At 43.5% G+C, this 19000-nt stretch overlaps 2 protein-coding genes across 4 annotated transcripts in view; one reads left to right on the top strand and one right to left on the bottom strand.

Annotated features, from left to right (window-relative positions):
- Nucleotides 1-11255, top strand: part of PCYT1A (phosphate cytidylyltransferase 1, choline, alpha) — a 53805-nt gene extending 42550 nt beyond the window's left edge. Inside the window, exons 8-10 of one of the 3 annotated variants that reach the window (XM_023514843.1) lie at nucleotides 1045-1233; nucleotides 3221-4656; nucleotides 10269-11255. In XM_023514843.1, the coding sequence (XP_023370611.1) occupies nucleotides 1045-1233; nucleotides 3221-3427 (396 nt within the window). In that variant the 3' untranslated portion in view covers nucleotides 3428-4656; nucleotides 10269-11255. Of the gene's footprint in view, nucleotides 1-1044; nucleotides 1234-3220; nucleotides 4657-7165; nucleotides 7451-10268 lie in introns of those variants that run through there. The other 2 variants (XM_003792664.3, XM_023514844.1) reach the window with 2 other exon arrangements.
- SLC51A (solute carrier family 51 alpha subunit) overlaps nucleotides 7529-19000 on the bottom strand; it is a 17328-nt gene continuing 5856 nt past the window's right edge. The window contains exons 3-9 of the mRNA XM_003792663.3: nucleotides 14663-14817; nucleotides 13085-13158; nucleotides 12523-12681; nucleotides 11862-11973; nucleotides 11491-11637; nucleotides 8829-8934; nucleotides 7529-8314 (exon numbers count right to left, since the gene is read on the bottom strand). Coding sequence (XP_003792711.1) covers nucleotides 8178-8314; nucleotides 8829-8934; nucleotides 11491-11637; nucleotides 11862-11973; nucleotides 12523-12681; nucleotides 13085-13158; nucleotides 14663-14817 — 890 coding nt within the window. The 3' untranslated portion in view covers nucleotides 7529-8177. The remainder of the gene's footprint in view (nucleotides 8315-8828; nucleotides 8935-11490; nucleotides 11638-11861; nucleotides 11974-12522; nucleotides 12682-13084; nucleotides 13159-14662; nucleotides 14818-19000) is intronic.

The following is a 19000-nucleotide window of genomic DNA, read 5'->3' as shown; positions in this document are numbered from 1 at the left end:
TATATATATATATATATTTTTTTTTTTTTTTGCAGTTTTTGGCCAGGGCTGGGTTTGAACCCACCACCTCTGGCATATGGGCTTGGCACCTTACTCCTGAGCCACAGGCGCCACCCGAATGGCTCTTTATAGGTAACATTATGTTAACCTCTTTATACGGAGAATAAAACAAGAGCAGTTTCTTTTCTTTTTCTTTCTTTTTTTTTACTATGTTGCCCTCAGGAGAGTGCTGTGGCATCACAGTTCACAGCAACCTCCAGCTCCTGGGCTTAGGCGATTCTCTTGCCTCAGTCTCCTGAGTAGCTGGGACTACAGGCACCTGCTACAATGCCTGGTTTATTTTTTGTTGCAGTTTGGCCAGGGCTGGGTTCAAACCTGCCACCCTTGGTATATGGGACCGGCCTTACTCACTGAACCACAGACGTCACCCTCTTTATCTTTTTCTTAAATAAAATATCTGTTCAGTGTTCCATTTTTAAAAATAGATTTTTCCTTAGTTTTAAGATAGTTGATAAGTCCAAAGAGTAAAGGGACATCCAAGTACTACAAAATAAAATACACAACTCATCTAAAATTATAGAATAAGTCAGTGATAGGAGGGGGAAAAAATCAAGTATAATAAATTAAAAGATCTAATACTCCCACTTTCAATATATTATAATCAATTTATTCTTGGCAATATTATGGGGTGATCTATTTGCTGATTCTGTATCTCTACCTAGAATGAGCTTTGAGTCATGTTGGATTATGTTCCAAATTTATGTTTTATCTTAAAAATCTGACTTCATTTGGCTGCTTGTCTGTCTATTACTGTACATTTAACCTGAACTCCCACAATATAGAATTATTATACTTTTGTATAAGATGACCATTCAGACCATGTCTTATAAGTTATTGTGCAAAAAAAGTATGGGGTAAAGCAAAACACAACTCTGAAGTCTGAAAAGAATGTCACTGGAATTCTTGAGCCATGTTTATTCTTTCTTCTTAGTAGAAAAGGTCAGAATGAATTTTATTTCTCAAAATAGTTATTTCTTTCCCTAGGAGAAGAAATACCACTTGCAGGAGCGAGTTGACAAGGTGAAGAAGAAAGTGAAAGATGTGGAGGAAAAGTCGAAAGAATTTGTTCAGAAGGTGGAGGAAAAAAGCATTGACCTCATTCAGAAATGGGAAGAGAAGTCCCGAGAATTCATTGGAAGTTTCCTGGAAATGTTTGGTCCAGAAGGAGCACTAGTATGTTCATTCCCACTGGATAGTTTCAAAATTTCAGAGAAATTCAGAGAATTTCAATGTTGTGGAAAGAATTATAGACTTTTTGGCCAGGTGCAGTGGCTCATGCCTATAATCCTAGTACTCTCAGAGGCTAAGGTAGGGGGAGGATTGCTGGAGGTCAGCAGTTCAGATTCCAGCGTGAGCAGAAGTGCAACCCCATCTCTACCAAAAAATAGAAAAGTTAGCCAGGTGTGGTAGTATATGCCTGTAGTCCCAACTACTTGGGAGGCTGAGGCAGGAGGATTGCTTGAGCCCAAGAATTGGAGGTTGCAGTGAGCTATGATGACACCATTGTACCTAGCTGAGGCAACAGAGCAAGACATTGTCTTAAAAAAAAAAAAAAAATTTATAGAACCCTTGGATGGAAAAGAACATCAACATTAAGAAGTTATCTAGGCTAGCTTGATGTATGTGGCCAGCACCTGTAGCACAGTGGTTACGGTGCTAGGCACATACACCCAGGCTGGTGGGTTTGAATCCAGCCCAGATTCGAACAAGGATGACAACTGTAACGACAACAAAAAAATAGCTGGGTGGGCTTGGTGCCTGTAGCTCAAACAGCTAAGGCACTAGCCATATACACCAGAGCTGGCGGGTTCTAATCCAGCCCGGGCCTGCCAAACAATGACAACTACAACCAAAAAATAGCCGGGGGTTGTGGCTGGCGCCTGTAGTCCCAGCTACTTGGGAGGCTGAGGCAGGAGAACCACTTAAGCTCAGGAGTTGGAGGTTGCTGTGAGCTGTGATGCCATAGCATTCTACCCAGGGGGATAGCTTGAGGCTGTGTCTCAAAAACAACAACAAAAAAGCCAGGTGTTGTGGTGGGTGCCTGTAGTCCTAGCTAGTTGAAAGGCTGAGGCAAAAGAATTGCATAATCCTAAGAGTTTGAGATTGCTGTGAGCTGAGATGTCACAGGACTCACTGAGGGCAATAAAGTAAGACTCTGTCTCAAAAAAAGGTTATCTAATCTATTCCCCTGATCTGGGCAGAACTACATTTAGCTATCTCCAGAAAGTTCTTTAAAATCTTTACAGAAAGATTATATATTTTAGATAAAAGGAGAGGAAAGAATAGAGAACAGTAAAAAGAAAGCTGCCTCCATTGCAAATAGCTGCTGCAGGATCCCTGGGTAAAGTAGGATTCTGTCCTAGAGGCACAGCAGAGTCTTTTTAAACTAAATGAAAGATTCAGCCAGGGTGGTGGCTCACGCCTATAATCCTAGCATTCTGGGAGGCCAAGTGGGGTGGATTGCTTGAGCTCACAGGTTCGAGACCAGCCTGAGCAAGATATCGACTCCAAGTCCGTCTCTAAAAATAGCTGGGCATTGTAGAGGGTGCCTGTAGTCCCAGCTACTTGGGAGGCTAAGGAACAGGTTTGAGGTTACTATGAGCTATGACCCCATGGCACTCTACAGAGGGTGAAAGTGAGATGAGACTCTGTCTCAAGATAAAAAAAAAGAGAAAAGATTCAGCAAATAAGACCTTGGGTGGCGCCTGTGGTTCAAAAGGGTAGGGTGCCAGTCCCACATGCTGGAGGTGGTGGGTTCAAACCCAGTCCTGGTCAAAAACTGCGAACAAAACAAAAAACAAAGCAAATAAGACCTTGCTTAGCCATTAGCAAGGATCTGAGAACTCTAAAATAGGGCTAAGTACCCTTTTGTCTGAATTAGTTCCTTTGTTTTTGCCTAGAACCTGGTCTACAGACTAAATAGCCTTCTAAAGAATTCCTTTGACTTAGAAGTGAAGAATTTGATGACTATGTGTAGGAGGCAGGAACCCTTAAATAAAATAGAATAGCATAAACCACTTTAGGGAGGAAATTGCTCAGAATTATAGTTGTGTCCCTCCTGTAGCTTATTCAGTCATGATAATTTGAAGTCTCAGGTGCTCCAGTGATGATTTAATAGGGCCCATAGATTTCTTCTAATTCTTACTTTTGGTCTTCCCAGAAACATATGCTGAAAGAGGGAAAAGGTCGGATGCTGCAGGCCATCAGTCCAAAGCAGAGTCCCAGCAGCAGCCCTACTCGGGAACGCTCCCCCTCCCCCTCCTTCCGATGGCCCTTCTCTGGCAAGACTTCTCCACCTTCCTCCCCAGCAAATCTCTCCAGGCACAAGGCTGCAGCTTATGATATCAGTGAGGATGAAGAAGACTAATTTTTCATCCCTCCTTTCCTGTCCCCTCCCTCTGTCTCATCACCTTCAGAAGCTCTCTGTTGAATTTCAAATTGTGATCCCAACACTAAACTTAAGAACAGCTACAAAGGAAAGGCAATTGGAGCAAGAGGACCTAGAAATGGGGGAACAAAAATAGTCTGTCCTCCAAGAGACATCAATCACCCACACCAAGAACAAGGCCGACTATATCTTAGAGGCCTATTCTGCATCCATCTACCCTTCCCAAGGTCTTTGTTTTACTGTTATGTTGATGTGATCTTGACAGGGAAATTGTCATTTTTATTTTTAAAAAATTAGTCTTTCAAATATAGTATATAGAACTAATTTTTTTGCCCCTGAGGAGTGGGCAGAAGAAGGAAGTGGTGTAATATGCAGAGGCCTTTTCTTGATACAGTGAAGCATTTGCCTTTTGTTCTAAAGCAAAGTGGCTTACCAAGTCATTCAGTTGATGAGCCATGCTGGTGGGTAATTTGGGGGGAAATATAATTTTGATTTCCTTTTAAAAAGCTAAAAGCTGATTACAGTCACAAATCCCCTAGATATACTGCTGGCACATGTGTCAGTGTGGCTGTGGGAAGGAGATCTGAGCCTAACTTTTCTTACTCCCTGAGGAGTTTCTTATTGGACCCAATGGGGTCCATGAAGACACTGATGGGGATGGAACCAGACCTTGAGGCATCAACTGCAGTTTTTCTGCTGTGTTCATCTTCTCAGAAAAATTCTGTTGTCCAGTTATTTGGGAGCTTTTGTCACTCTCTTTCCCATAATCTGCCTTTAAAGGAAGGAACATTTTTAGGGTTCCTGTGTTGAAGAGAGGAGTGGGACAATACTCAACCCTATGTGAAGTCTGTTTAGATTCATTTCCTGCTGGGAGTAATTCCCTGGCTCTGCCACTCCTATTTCAGTGCTATTACCTAACTTTTTACAAAAAATAGTTTGTAAATATCTACAGTTTGTACTTGATGTTAATCCATGTTGCTCATAGCCATATTGAAGTTAGAGAGATTGCACAGAACCCAGAGGCAAAAGCATAAGGAAACACCTTCTTTTCTAAAGCAACAGCCTTGCCTTGACCTCTACCCCTCTTAAGAATGTTCTTAACTGGAACCAGTGTCCCATGGAGTGTTTCTTTTCCTCTGAAAACTACAACTGGCATGGACTTCCCTCCACCGATCCTACAAAGCACCGGCTCACATGACAAGAATATGGTAGGTTTTCTCCCTCTTACTCACACATGCCTAGTGGTTATGTCCCATCTGCCCTGTTAGGTTGCCCAGGGGGGTTCAACACTTAAATTTTAAATGAAAGAATGCTGATGCTTACATTTACTGTTAAGCATGATTTAATTTTTAAATCTCATCTTATCTTCTCAGCTACATGACCTAGCAGATTATCAACCATCAATAATCCTGTAGCTGGAATCAGAGAACAATTGCTTATGTCCAGGCCCCACACCCCATCACTCATGAATGCCCCTTGTGGGGGTGGATTTTAGTGTTTTCATCTAAGAAAACCACATTTTCTCTTTTCTTGCCTCTTTGCTAGGACTGTGAGCATCTCATGGTGCCCTTCCTAAACACTTTCTGATAAAACCTGTTCTTCCTGAGGGTCAGAGGCTAGAATCACTGCCTGCCTGCCTGCATGGCAGGACTACCTAGGTTCTCAAAACTCAAATCACCCAGAGAGGCAGAGCACAGCAGAGGAGAGGAACAAAGAGGGGGAAACTTCTTGTTGTCCTGATGGCCCATGAAAATTACATTCTAACTCTTCTCAGGAAGTGATAATACAGTCTTTTATATATATATATATATATTTTTTTTTTTTTTTTTTTGAGACGGAGCCTCAAGCTATCCCCCTGGGTAGAGTGCCATGGCATCACGCTCACAGCAACCTCCAACTCCTGGGCTCAAGCGAGTCTCCTGCCTCAGCCTCCCAAGTAGCTGGGACTACAGGCGCCTGCCGCAACGCCTGGCCATTTTTCGGTTGCAGCCATCATTGTTGTTTGGCAGGCCCGGGCTGGGGATTTGAACCCGCCACCTTAGGTGTATGTGGCTGGTGCCTTAGCCGCTTGAGCCACAGGCGCCGAGCCACAGTCTTATATTTTAACTTTTCTGTTTCAGTCTTCCTTCTTTGGGAATTCTGCTTGTTTCTGTTTGATTCTCCCTGGTATATAGAGGTAATAAAGTCAATGCTGAAGCCCACCTACTCCTTCCCTTGAAGTGCATATTGCCCAAGTATAATTGGATGACAGGAAAATGCTCAGAATGTGGTTTTCTTCCACAGTCACTCCTCCTAAACATATTTTCTGGGTCCCAAATGTTTGAGCCCTCCTCCTCTGTTATTAGTGGGTGGCTTTTGGTATGCCCTGCACTTGGAGAGAGACCTCTGGGCTGATAATGTCTGTAAGACTGCTAGAGCCAGTAAATACATAGGTTCTTGGAAGAATTTCTCACCCCTTTTGATGAGCTTTTACTGCCTCAGTCTCTCTATACCAGTATGTTTTCAAATAATTTTGATTGAAAGCAAAACGGTTTATGGTGTGTCATGTTAGATACTTTGGAGTAAATGTAGTCTTAGGTGCTGGACAAGGGTGAGTGTAGGAAGGAAGCTGTTAGAATGATGTTGATCCTTTGTGCCTAATTAAATGAAGTTAGAGATCTGTACACCACAACCATACTTGTGTTTGAGGTATGGAGTTGTTTCCCTGAATCCCGCACAAGAGAGCATTCAATTTGGATGGGCCAAGTGTGGCAGATATGAGAGAGCCTTAAAAGTTGCTTGATCTTAGAGCCTCTGTCTGTAGGACAGAGATCCTGTAGGTGCCAGTTCAATAGTTACCTTAAGGTAGACTGGGCAGAACATTTGCTGTTTCCATACTCTAGACTCAGGAGCTCTAAAGAATAGAGGTTGAAACTTTAGAGGAATAGAAATGGATCATTTTTATTGTTACAGCTGCTGCTGATAACTAGAGCCAAAGAGAGATGGGTAAAGAGATTAAGGATGTAGAAAGTTGAAAATCCTGAAGAGGAGAAAAAATGTAAGGGAGATTGAGACTTTTTTTGATTGCTAATAACTTTAGGCTATACCTGAGTTATACTTATTTTACTTCTGGCACACAGCTGGTCAGGCTGTCTCTAGGTATTCCCTCCCTCCACATAGTTCTTCTGAGTGCTTTGTTAGTCCCTTTCTGGATTATCTCGATTTGCGGATAGCTTAAGTTTCTGGAGCTTATTGCCTTCTTAATCCTATTCCAGATTGCATATCCAAAATCCTTCCCAATCAGTTATATTTTGCTACTTTTCTTTAATTCCTGAAAAGCCATAGCTTCTAGATTTTCTGTCAGCATGTACTCTCGCCAGAAGTTGAAACCATACACGTAAGACAAAAAAGCTCCCTTAACAATGTTTTTAACTAATAGTATTTTTTTAAGCTTACCAATATAAGTATTTTTAAAGGTTATTTTTTTCAAAGTCATGACAGTAATTGTTCTTGTTTTCTCTCATAGATTGTCATGGAATAAAGAGTAGTCCCTAGCTTCTATTTTTCCAAATAAATAAGCAGAACACATTCTTGGGATTATATTATTAAATGTTAATTTTCTTGAAAAGTTAGAAGAGAGATTTTCTGTCTGCCTAAGTTTTATGTTTGTACTTAGATTGGGGTAGAAAACAAAAGCACCAAGTTTAACATTAGGGTGACTCAAGTTATGTTCCTTAGGTTTGAAGTGAGCCTTCTAACCCTTCTTTGGGAGACACTAACTGTTCTGAACACAGAAACATGATGGGTTGGGATGTTTGTATTGAGGACCCTGAAAAGAAAAAAAGAGTCTTGGAAAGAACTACTGGCCTTGGCATGAATGTTCACCCCATCACCAGTGTGAGTCCACAGGGAAGTTTTCTTCAATTAGGGTTCAGCCTCTCATTTTCCTGTCTGAGTATTATTAATTTGTTCAGCATTATCTTGGCTTTTGTCATTTACCCAAATAAAGGCAATGTGGTTTTACCTATTGTTACTTTTCCTGCATTTTTGACCTGGCCTACATGTGTATGGTACATTTTGTGCACTTGGTACTCTTACTTGTACTCTCAATTCCTTTGTTTTTGCATCCTAATTTCTCTTCTCAAAATCAAGCTCCATGACAATATTACTGGGAGATTCCTTTTGTAGCTTGGCACAAAAAACTCAAAGAGCCATTGTCCTACAAAGGGAGGCTGATCTAGATAACGCCTTCCCCCAAGCTTAGTGTCATTAGAGCCTTAATGACACATCTGTAAAGGAAAGAACACCTTCCGTCTGTTCTCCAGAAGCCTGGCTTCTTTAAGACTCTGGGGCTGGTGCTATTTTACTTAGCCAAGTTCTACTCCTGTTTCTATGCGCCAGACATGTTACTGTATACCTTTCTCCATTTCATGTGCTTTGAGAGAGCTCAGAGTGACCTTTCAATATACAAGCTTTAAAGAACTAATAGTGGTACCTACAAATACAGTGTGCCCAGTTACAGAGTTTCAGGCTTCATCTTATTTTTTTTATTGCAAATCTTGTAATACCTTTCCCAGGAAAGATCCAGAACAATTCCATTCTATGGTATATAGTTTATCTTCATCTTGACAGATGTAATCTTCCAACTGATAATGGCAATCCTCCATTTGGTCAAGGTTGAAAGACAATGAAAAAATTCTGTGCTCTCCTAATGAGTATAGCATCTCTTTCGTTGTCTAAGCTGTTCACCTTAGGCTTTGATGTTTAAGTCTGGGTCTGGAGAAGAGAAAGCTTCATACCCAACCTTGTGGTCTTTCTTTCTGTAGTACATTCTTGTCAGCACAGTCATCAAGAAAGTCTCCAGTATGAGGAGGTGGCAATTCATTACTACAGGGTAGGGTGAAATATAATATAGGTTATGCTAAGTTATATAGGAGGTATCTCACTAGCAGCCCTAACACTTTCTCCAGTTTATTCCCAAACCAGAATCTAGAGATACTAAACCATGATAAGTAACAGAAATTTTATGGTAGAACCAGAACCACCACTTGGCTCTTTATGTTCTGTGATCTGAGGCTAGCATTAAAGCTATTTCTTAAGTGTGTTTAATCAGCCTTAACTTCTGTTTCTTAACCTTCCCATTCCTTTCCCAGGAGCTGAAGATTGAACCCATGGCTTCCTGGGGTACAGGGCTGACCTCAAGCTGTGGGGTTGCAGTTTTCTGTATGATCAGAGAAGTCACAGTCTCCTTAAAGCCTCTTCTTGGATTTTTTTGAAGGTCTCTTTCTGAATATTCTGAGTGGAAGTTAGGCTGCTCTAACCGTTATTCTGAAGCCCTCTCTTCTGACTCTCCTTTATCTCACCCATTCCACTAACAGGACAGGAGCTCTTATGTGCTCACCTTGAGACCTGATTTTAGAGGAAAAGGGAGGTGAACAAGCAATCTGCCCACCATTGGCCAAGACTGAGAAAATGGAGGGCTGCAGGGCAGTCAGGATGAGGAGCACCTGCAAATCAGAAAAGAGGCAAGGGTGGGTTGGAACTTGCTGTCCGTGGTGCTGATGTGGGCCTTGTCCTTCCACTGTGCAGATGCTGCCCAGAATTAGATCTGTACACTTATAGAGGATTGAGACTCAACACTTGGTTAAAAATTTGTGGGGTTTGTATCTTTATGCAAATTACAATCTCCTACCCAATATTTTATCAAAATTGCTAACAAGAAATAATAAGATCTGATTTAGGAGATTAGTTTTCATTTCCCTATCTCAGCCATGGCTACTAGTGAGTGCTTGATGGATGGATGAAAAAGGTGGATGATTAGAGAAAAATAATGCCATCTAGCTCAAGTACCTGAGATTCCTGCTCCAAAAATAATGGACAATTAGGCCAGGCATGGGTAGCTCACACCTGTATTGCTAGCACTCTGGGAGGCCAAGGCAGGAGGCTCCCTTGAGCTCAGGAGTTCAAGAGCAGCCTGACCAAGAGCGAGATCTCATCTCTACTAAAAATAGAAAAATTGGCTGGGCGCAGTAGCTCATGCTTGTGATCCTAGCACTCTGGGAGGCAGAAGTTGGTGGACTGCTTGAGCTCACAAGTTTGAGACCAACCTGAGCAAGAGTGAGATCCCCATCTCTACTAAAAATAGAAAAACTTGACAGGCATTGTGGTGTCTATAGTCCCACCTACTTGGGAGGCTTAGACCACAGGATTGCTTGAGCCCAAGAGTTTGAGGTTGCTGTGAGCTATGACATTACACGCTCTACCAAGGGCAACAAAGTGATGCTCTGTCTAAAAAATTAATTAATTAATTAATTAAAAAATAGCCAGGCATTGTGGCAGCTGCCTACAGTCTCGGGTAGTTGGAAGGCTGAGACAGGAGGATCACTTGAACCTAGGAAAAGTACCCTTTGACAACTCTGCTATGCCAGGGTCTGGGGCAGGGGGTAAAGGGAATTAGTGTTTAGTGGATATAGAGTTTCAGTTTTACAAGATGAAAGAAATTCTGAAGATGGAGGATGGTGATGGTTGCACAACAGTGTGAATGTTAAGTGTATTTTGCTACAATAAAGAAGAAAAGAAGGAAGGAAGAGAAGATCTCTGCAGGGGCCCCCCAAAGCACCGTTTATCTTAGTATTGGCCTCCCTGAGCACACTGCTGAAACATCAACTTCTTCAAGGCAGGCTTGGCTTGTCCAGCCTTCTCCCACAATAATTATTGGCAGGCTTGGCAATCACAAGGCTCTTATCATTTTGTCCTGACCTTAAGTGCTTCTGAGACCCAGATCCTTTCTACCCCTTACTCCCTGATGTCATATCAGGAACTTCCTTCTCTTTTCCCACAGCCTCTTCAGTTCTACCTACTGTATGCCTGGATATTAACGTTTGAGAAACTTCTGCTTAAATTAAATACGAATGCATGTGAAATCACTCTGTTAACTACAAAGAACAGAGAACAAAGAACCCAATGAGGAGACAGAATGGAGAGAGAAGGAAAACAAGATTGTATTTATAAGTCATTACATTTGGTAGAAAAGTCATCTTGGGCTTAGAGAATGCAAAGCATAGGTGGACAAACTTGCCTTTGAAAGAATTTTCAGAAGTGTGAAGATGAAGAGGCGGTGTGATGAGAAGGAATGTGGCTGTAAATTCTAGTCCCATCGTTTATGTGCCTTTGATTAAGCCTCAGAACATCTCTAGTCTCTGTTTCCTCCCTTGTAAAATGGAAATAATAATGACTCCTAGATTATTGTGAGAATTTAAATGTAATACATGAAAAGTGCCTAGTATATGGTGTAGGTAGTGAATAGTTGCAGTTATGATAATGCTGCTGATGGTTGATGGATTATAGAATTTTAAGAACTAATAGGTAGAAAAGTAAAGGAAAAGGCAAGGGTAGAAGAATTTACGAAGATTTGATAACAAACACATTATAGGTTGAATTATGGCCCCCAAATATGTTTAAGTCCTGACCCCCACTACTTCAGAATGTGACCATATTTAGAAACATGTTGTAGATATAACTAGTTAAGGTTATAATGGAATAGTGTGGGCCCTTAATCCAACATGGCTGGGGTCATAAAAATAGGAGAAGTGACACAGAGACACGGACACCCTGAAGAGAGAACATTATGTAACAATGGAAGCAGAAACTGGACTGATGCCAATGCTGGCTAAGGAATGCCAAGAATTCCTGGCAAACACCAGTAACTAGGAAGAGGCAAGGAAGGAAATTCCTCTTTAGGTTTCAGAAGGAGCGTGGCCCTGCTGACACCTTGATTTTGGACTTTCAGCCTCCAGAACCGTGAGACAATAAATTTCTGTTGCTTTAAGCCACCTGGTTTGTGGTGTTTTATCATGGCAGCCCTGGGAAACTATTACAGCACAGAAAGGCAAAAAAGTAAAAAGGGCAAGGATAATTTTCCAGATCTTAAGGGAAAAACCTGAGGCTTAAGAGAAAGATTCCCAGACCCACTTTTACCCTTTATTCACTTCCCAACCCCAATCTGTTTTTTCTTTTTAAAAAATCTATTATTAAACATCTTTTCTCTCCCATGGTATAGTTACCTGGAATAGAACAAATTTTCCTCCTATATTCTGCTCACCCAGGTGCAGCTTGGCTTGACGGAAAAGGATGCCCAGGGTCCAGAGAGCCAACAGGGTGGACACACCAAGAAAAACATTAATCCATAGAGCTGTGCTCTTCTCAGAAATCTGATGGCAGACCAGAAAGTAGTCAGTGAGGTGGGCAAGCCCTCTCCTTTATCTCTCTTCTTCCATGTGGGTAAGGTAATAAAAAAAAAACCCAGTGTCTTGGCCTATTCCACTTTTGTCTCTCCCCACTGGAGTCACTAAGCCTCTACTCTTCCACAGCCATCCTATCTGTGGGGCCCTTTACCAAGGGTTTTGGACTTTGCTGCCCCTTACTCCTGGCTTACATCTGCTGGGTCATAGATGCCATCAGGGATGAGAAACAAGCCCACCAGGACCAGCGTTATCTTGAAGAAGGCATATTGGAATGGGCCTAACATCAGCAACCGAAGTTTCTTCCTAAGGAGAGAAGGGAATTAAGAACACTGACCCCCACACCACCCACCCCAAGAAGACCTTTTGGCTCCCTCACTTGGTTCTGAGGCTTAGCTGCCTTTGTAGACACAAAAATGGTTAAATGGATGGGAGCACAGGAAGAAGCCAGAATGTTGAGAGCATTGGGAACCTGCTTTGTCTCTCACTCCCCCCTAGACCAGAATGCTGCCTTTTGAGCAAGAGCTCTCAGAGTGTTGGCCTCAGCCTCATTCACCACAATGGGCAGAAGAGGGAAACAAATGGCCCAAAGTCTAGTTTTCCCTATGTGGCTTACTTAATTAAACTCACTGCGTAAGTGATGGGCACTTAGGAGTTCTCCTTTCTCAGTCTCTCCTGGATTGATGCCCATGTGTGGGTCCTGGCTGTGGGATGATCACCCTTTCATCATGGCTTTGCCCATTTGAGCTTAATTTCCAGTCTTAAAGCAGGGATAGAGAGCTAGAAGAGGCTCTTAGGAGAGGGCAAGAAGAGACTACCAGCCTATGCCTCTAGGGTGCTCCTTCTTCCCCCTACCTGGTGAGCACAATCTGTGGGCAGCAGGGGCAGCAACAGCAGCAGGGGCCTGTGTGGATCCTCATTGGAGTGTCCCTCAGTGTCCTCAGCACAGCCTCCTTCCCACCAAAGCCCTCCACCATGACCAGCATCAGGAGGTAAAAACATATGGCATAAAACCTAGGGTGGGGAGAGAAGTGGGACTGTGAGCACATGGTGGGGGTGCCAGCTGAGGGACATCACTTTGCTATCAAAGAGAGAAAGGCTGCAGGAAGAAGTGGGGCATACTGAGGGGCGGATGATAGGGGCTGGGCATTCTGGATGTCCTGAGAGAGAGAGAGAGGACAGGGTCCAGAAGACAGGAGATGAGGGAAATTTGGAACTATGGGAATAAAGAGATGACTAAGCAATGTGACAAAATAAGGCATTCCCTGAATAGAGCTCTGTATTAGCACAAATTGGGAGGGGCTAGATTCATGATCAACTGGGATTAAAGACATGGACTCTGGAGTCCTAGTTAGTGGGAAACAGGAGACCCCAGAGGATACTGAGCCCAGAGGTGGGGGTAGTCCAGGATACTCACGAGGTTATGGCCATTTCCACAAGCATGAGGGAACGAGGAATCCAGAGACCAAAGTAGCAGAATACAGACACTACCTGCTTGGAAGGGAGCAAGGAGCAGTTGAGGAGGGAGGAAGGGAGGAGGACCATTCAAACCTTTTGTGACAAGGGCTCAAGGAAGCAAAACCTATACATTTGAGTCACCATTCCTTTTTTTTCTTTTCTTTTCTTTTTTTTTTTTTTGAGACAGTCTTACTTTGAAACCCTTTGTAGAGTGCCATGACATGATAGCTTACAGCAATCTCAAACTCTTGCGCTTAAACAATCCTCTTGTCTCTGCCTCCCAAGTATCTAGGACTACAAGTGTCCACACAATGCCCAGCTTTTTTTTTTTTAATTGTAGAGACACAGTCTCAGTTTATCACCCTTGGTAGAGTGCCATAGCATCACACAGCTCACAGCAACCTCCAGCTCTTGGGCTTAGGTGATTCTCTTGCCTCAGCCTCCCAAGTGGCTGGGACTACAGGAGCCTGCTACGACGCCCGGCTATTTTCTTATTGCAATTTGGCCGGGGCTGGGTTTGAACCCACCACCCTCTGTATATGGGGCCAGTGCCCTACTCACTGAGCCAAAGGTGCTGCCCATGCCCAGATATTTTTAAGACAGGGGTGTCACTGTTGCTCAAGTGGGTCTTGAACTCATGAGCTCAAGCAATCCACCTGCCTCAGCCTCCCAGATTGCTAGGTTACACATGTGAGCCACTGTGCCTGGCCTGAGGTACCATTCCTTAAAAGTTGCCGTGTGAGGCTGGGCATGGTGACTCAAACCTGTAATCTCCGCACTTTAGAAGACTGAGGTGGGAGGATCATTTGAGGTCAGGAGTTCAAGATCAGCCTGGGCAATGAGGTCAGGAGTTCAAGATCAGCCTGGGCAATGTAGCAAGACCCCATTACTACAAAATAATAAAAAATTAGCAGGACATGGTGGTGAGTACCTGTAGCCCCAGCTACTTGGAAGGCTGAGAGTGGTAGATCACTTGAGCCCAGGAGTTCAAGACTGTAGTGAGCTATGATCACACCACTGTAGTCCAGTGTGGGTGATAGAGTGAGACCCCATCTCAAAAAAGAAGAAAAGAAAAAGGAAAAAAAATTAAGAGTTGCCAGTTGGAAAGCAAACCAAGGACCTATATAATGGCTGTGGGAGTAAGTTTAAAGGCTACAGCATAAAGGTAGAGCTGATAATGACCCTATGGAAAAAAATTCTTTCCCTCCTATACTCTGAGGAATCATGCTCTGCCTTTGCAAGGAGGTTTGCTTTTAACACCAATACAGTGGCAGAGGAGTACAGAGTGGGACTGCTGGTGGGTGGGGTGGGTTCTCCAGCTGTCTCTGCACCCCTCAGGATTCAAATACTCCATCTCTTTACCTGTTGACCTTCCAGGGGTCCTAATTCCAAATAGAGATCAGATTACAACCCCCCAAGGTGGTAGTGGCAGGCAACTCTTGGCTGACATGAATTGCTGAGTTTAGAGGAATTCTCAAAAGGGTACCTGCCTCCTTTCCAGTCCCTTCCAGAGGGAAGCTACAGGGCCTTCTCTCACCGTAGGTGCAGAGCTACTCCAGAGCAGAGTTTTCCTCTTGATGGGGCAGCGGGTGTTCTTGTATAGGTAGATAGCATCTTCCAGGTAGATGGCAATTGAGCCCAGGACAAACGAGGTCATGATGCTCATGAGGGCAATTTCCATAAGGCCCAATGCTAGATAGGAGAAGGCAGACTGCAGTGAGCTGAAGACCAGGACTGAGGGAGGAGAACATGGGCTTCCTGACTTGGATATAAATTGCCTTATTAGATCTAGAACTATCTGGTCTGGGTTCCCACCCATACAGAAGAATGACTAATTTTTAGACCTACAGTATCCAACATGTGACCAAGAAAAACTTGTGCATTCTTGTGCATGGACGGGAGCCTAGATCAGATAATTCTAAGTATGTTAAGGTCTACTTGAACCAGGATATAGAAACTGAATAAATTTTATATAATTAGCAAAATTTTTGAATTAGGGGTCAGCAGGACCTATTCATTTTTCTACCTCCAGTGCCAGACGTCATGTTAGCAGACATGAATCTACAATTTGGGCTGGGTGAGGTAGCTCATCCCTCTGATCCTAGCACTTTGGTAGGCTGAGGCCAGGGAGTTCGAGACAAACCTGAGCAACATAGCGAGATCCCGTCTCTACAAAAAATTAGGAAACTTAGCTACATGTGGTAGCACATGCCTATAGTCCTAGCTACTTGTGTGGCTTAAGCAGGAGGATCTTCACTTGAGCACAGGGGTCTGAGGTTGCAGTGAGCTATGATCACTCTAGTCTAGGTGACAGAGCAAGACCCAGTCTCAAAAGAAAGAAAAGAGAGACAGAGAGACTGACAAATAAAATTTGTATATATTTATGGTGTACAGCATGGTATTTTCTTTTTCTTTTCTTTTCTTTTTTTTTTTTTTTGAGACAGGAGCCTCAAGCTGTCCCCCTGGGTAGAGTGCCATGGCATCTCAGCTCACAGCAACCTCCAACTCCTGGGCTCAAGCGAGTGTCCTGCCTCCGCCTCCCAAGTAGCTGGGACCACAGGCGCCCGCCACAATGCCCGGCTATTTTTTGGTTGCAGCCGTCATTGTTGTTTGGCAGGCCCGGGCTGGACTCGAACCCGCCACCTTGGGTGTACATGGCTGGCGCCTTAGCCACTTGAGCCACAGGCGCTGAGCCAGCATGGTATTTTCTTATAAGTATACTTTGTAGAATTCTGAAATAGTGAATTACCTCATATATACTCACCATTTTTTGTTGTGTGAACATTTAAAACATACTCTCTTAACAGTTCTTAAGTGTATGACACAGTACATTGTTATTAAACATAGTCACCATGTTGTACAATAGAGCTCTTGAACTTACTCCATCTGCTAACTGAAATTTTTGTATCCTTTGACAATTTCTTCCAAATTAACCCCACATATGCCCTGAGTATTTGGTAACTACCATTCTCTCTGCTTCTATAAGAAGCAAAAACAGGCTCTGTGCCTGTGGCTCAAGCAGCTAAGGCACTAGCTACATACACCTGAGCTGGCGGGTTCGAATCCAGCCAGCCAAACAACAATGATGGCTGCAACCAAAAAATAGCCAGGCATTGTGGCGGGCGCCTGTAGTCCCAGCTAATTGCAAGGTGGAGGCAGGAGACTCGCTTGAGCCCAGGAGTTAGAGGTTGCTGTGAGCTGTGATGCCATGACACTGTACCCAGGACGACAGCTTGAGGCTCTGTCTCAAAAAAAAGCAGCAAAACAGCTAAATTAAAAAAAAAGTTTTTAGGCTCAGTGCCCCGTAGCTCAGTGGTTAGGCTGCCAGCCACATACACCAGGACTGGCAGGTTTTAACCCAGCCCAGGCCTGCTAAACAACGACAACTACAACAATAACAACAAAATAGCTGGCGTTTGTGGCAGGTGCCTGTAGTTGCAGCTACTTGGGAGGCTGAGGCAAAAGGATCCCTTGAGCCCAAAAGTTTGAAGTTGCTGTGAGTTATGACACCACAGCACTCAACCCAGGGTGACAGAGTGAGATTCTGTCTAAAAAAAAAAGCAGAATGCAAAATTAGCACATATAGTAAAACTACAACTACGTTGAAAATATTTGATTGGGAAGAGGGGGTTAGAAAAGAGCTGAAGGAAAGAGATTATTAATGCCTTTACCTTACAAAATGGAAAGTCAAGAAGTACTGTTCATAGGTGACAAAATAATAAATTAACTATAGATATAGTATATAAACCTATAAAGATAATGAAATAAGGGTCATGCCTGTGGCTCAGTGGGTAGGGTGCCAGCCCCATACCCTGAGGGTGGAGGGTTGAAACCTGGCCCCAGCCAAATTGCAACAAAAAAATAGCCAGGTATTGTGGCAGACGCCTGTGTTCCCAGCTACTCTGGAGGCTGAAGCAAGAGAATCGCCTAAGCCCAGGAGCTGGAGGTTGCTGTGAGCTGTGATGTAACAGCAATTTACCAAGGGTGATAAAGTGAGACTCTGTCTCTAAAAAAAAAAAAGATAATGAAAATAAAGTATTGATATACTTATATGGAGAAAATAAAATAGAAGGTTGGTGCTAAGTGTGCTGATTTGTCTTGTATCACAGAGGCAGCCACAGATAATGTCCAAAGTTAATATGCTAGAAAATTATGATATACATGTATAAAAATTGGTGATTTGAAAGTAATTTATCACTTCTCAGTCTCCTGGCTGATATCAAGTGTGAAGGTAATTATCAGAAGGTAATTAACTTAAAAAAATAAAAAGTAGACTGGATGCAGTCGCTGATGCCTATAATCCTAGCACTCTGGGAGGCTAAGGTGGGTGAATTGCTTGAGTTCAGGAGTTCAAGACCAGGCTGTGCAAGAGTGAGACCCTGTCTCTACCAAAAACAGAAAAACTGGCTGGGTGTAGTGGCTTCTTATAGTCCCAGATACTTGGGAGGTTGAGGCAAAAGAATGCTCAAGCTGTTGCCCTAGGTAGAATGCCATGGTCTCAGAGCTCACAGCAACCTCCAACTCCTAGGCTTAGGCGCTTCCTTTGCCTCAGCGTCAAAACTGTGTGAGCTGTGTGACGCCCCGGCACTCTACTGAGGGCGATAAAATGAGACTTTGTCTCTACAAAAAAAAAAAAAAAATACAGAAAATAGGTAAAGTCTAGATAGGAAAAAGTCAATTAATTTAGTAGGTTTCCAAAAGCCAATATTCCCTTGTTGGGAGGGGGAGTCACTAGTGGAAACCTCTCAAACTTCCCCCCTCACTCTTGTCTTCATCAGCTCACTGAGGGCAGAAACCACCCTTTCACAAGCAAAAAGGCAAAGCCTTTCCTGGTCTTCACTTTCCCTATCTGCCTTCTCCGTCTTGAAAAACTCCCTTCCCTCATTCTGCCTGGTTCCCGTTTTGCCTCTAACCCCAGGTCTCCTCACAGGATTCCTCACCCTCTCCCACATGCCTGATCTCCAGACTGAGTTGCTGCAGCTCAGCTCTTTGTTTATGGAGGCTTGGGATTCCCCTGCTACTCCTTCCACAAAGCAACCAAGCCAGCTGTTACCCCTCGAGGACTTTATACTTGGCCTTGGCCTGTCAGGCTTTCCTTCTGAGATCCTGGTGGCTGGCTCCACACTGCTGAGCTCTCTGCTCACATGAATCTGCTCAGCTAGCCTCCCCTGACCCACCCACTCCCACCCCCACCCCCCCACCTCCACCCCTACCCCTGTGAAGGTGCCACCCTCCACCACACCGAGGTTATTTACATAGTTGTTTATGTATTTGTTGTCCATGCTGGGGTAACATAAACTCTAGGGAGGCAAAGACTTTCTCAGGTTCTGGCTCTGTTCTAGTATCTGTTCCAAGTATCTGAACAGTAATTGTTTTATTTATTTGTTTGTTTGTTTTTGAGACAGAGTCTCACTTTGTTGCCCTGAATAGAGTGCTGTGGTGTCATAGCTCACAACAACCTCCAACTCTTGGGCTTAAAAGATCCTTTTGCCTTAGCTTCTGAATAGCTGGGACTACAGTTGCCAGACACACAACCCCAAAGCCTGCTAGTTTTTCTATTTTTAGTAGAGACGGGGGTAGGGGGGTGAGGGGGTGGGGTGTGGGGTGTTGTCTCACACTTGCTCAGGCTGGTCATGAACTCCTAAACTCAAGTGATCCTCCTGCCTCCACCTCCCAGAGTGCTGAGATTACAGACACAAGCCACTGCACCTGGCCAGTATTATCAGACTTTTATTTTTGCCAGTAAAATGGTGGTGAATTGCTATTTCATTGTTTAATTTGTATTTCCCTGTTTACTAGCAAACAAGAGCATCTTTTTGTGAATTTATCGACCAATTGAGTTTCCTTTTCTATGAATTGTGTGTTCATATATTTT

Source organism: Otolemur garnettii, unplaced genomic scaffold (genome assembly GCF_000181295.1).
Source record: "Otolemur garnettii isolate 467f Iridium unplaced genomic scaffold, OtoGar3 scaffold00060, whole genome shotgun sequence".
In the NCBI taxonomy this organism is placed as follows: domain Eukaryota; kingdom Metazoa; phylum Chordata; class Mammalia; order Primates; family Galagidae; genus Otolemur; species Otolemur garnettii.
This window is presented reverse-complemented; position numbering and strand designations above follow the sequence as displayed.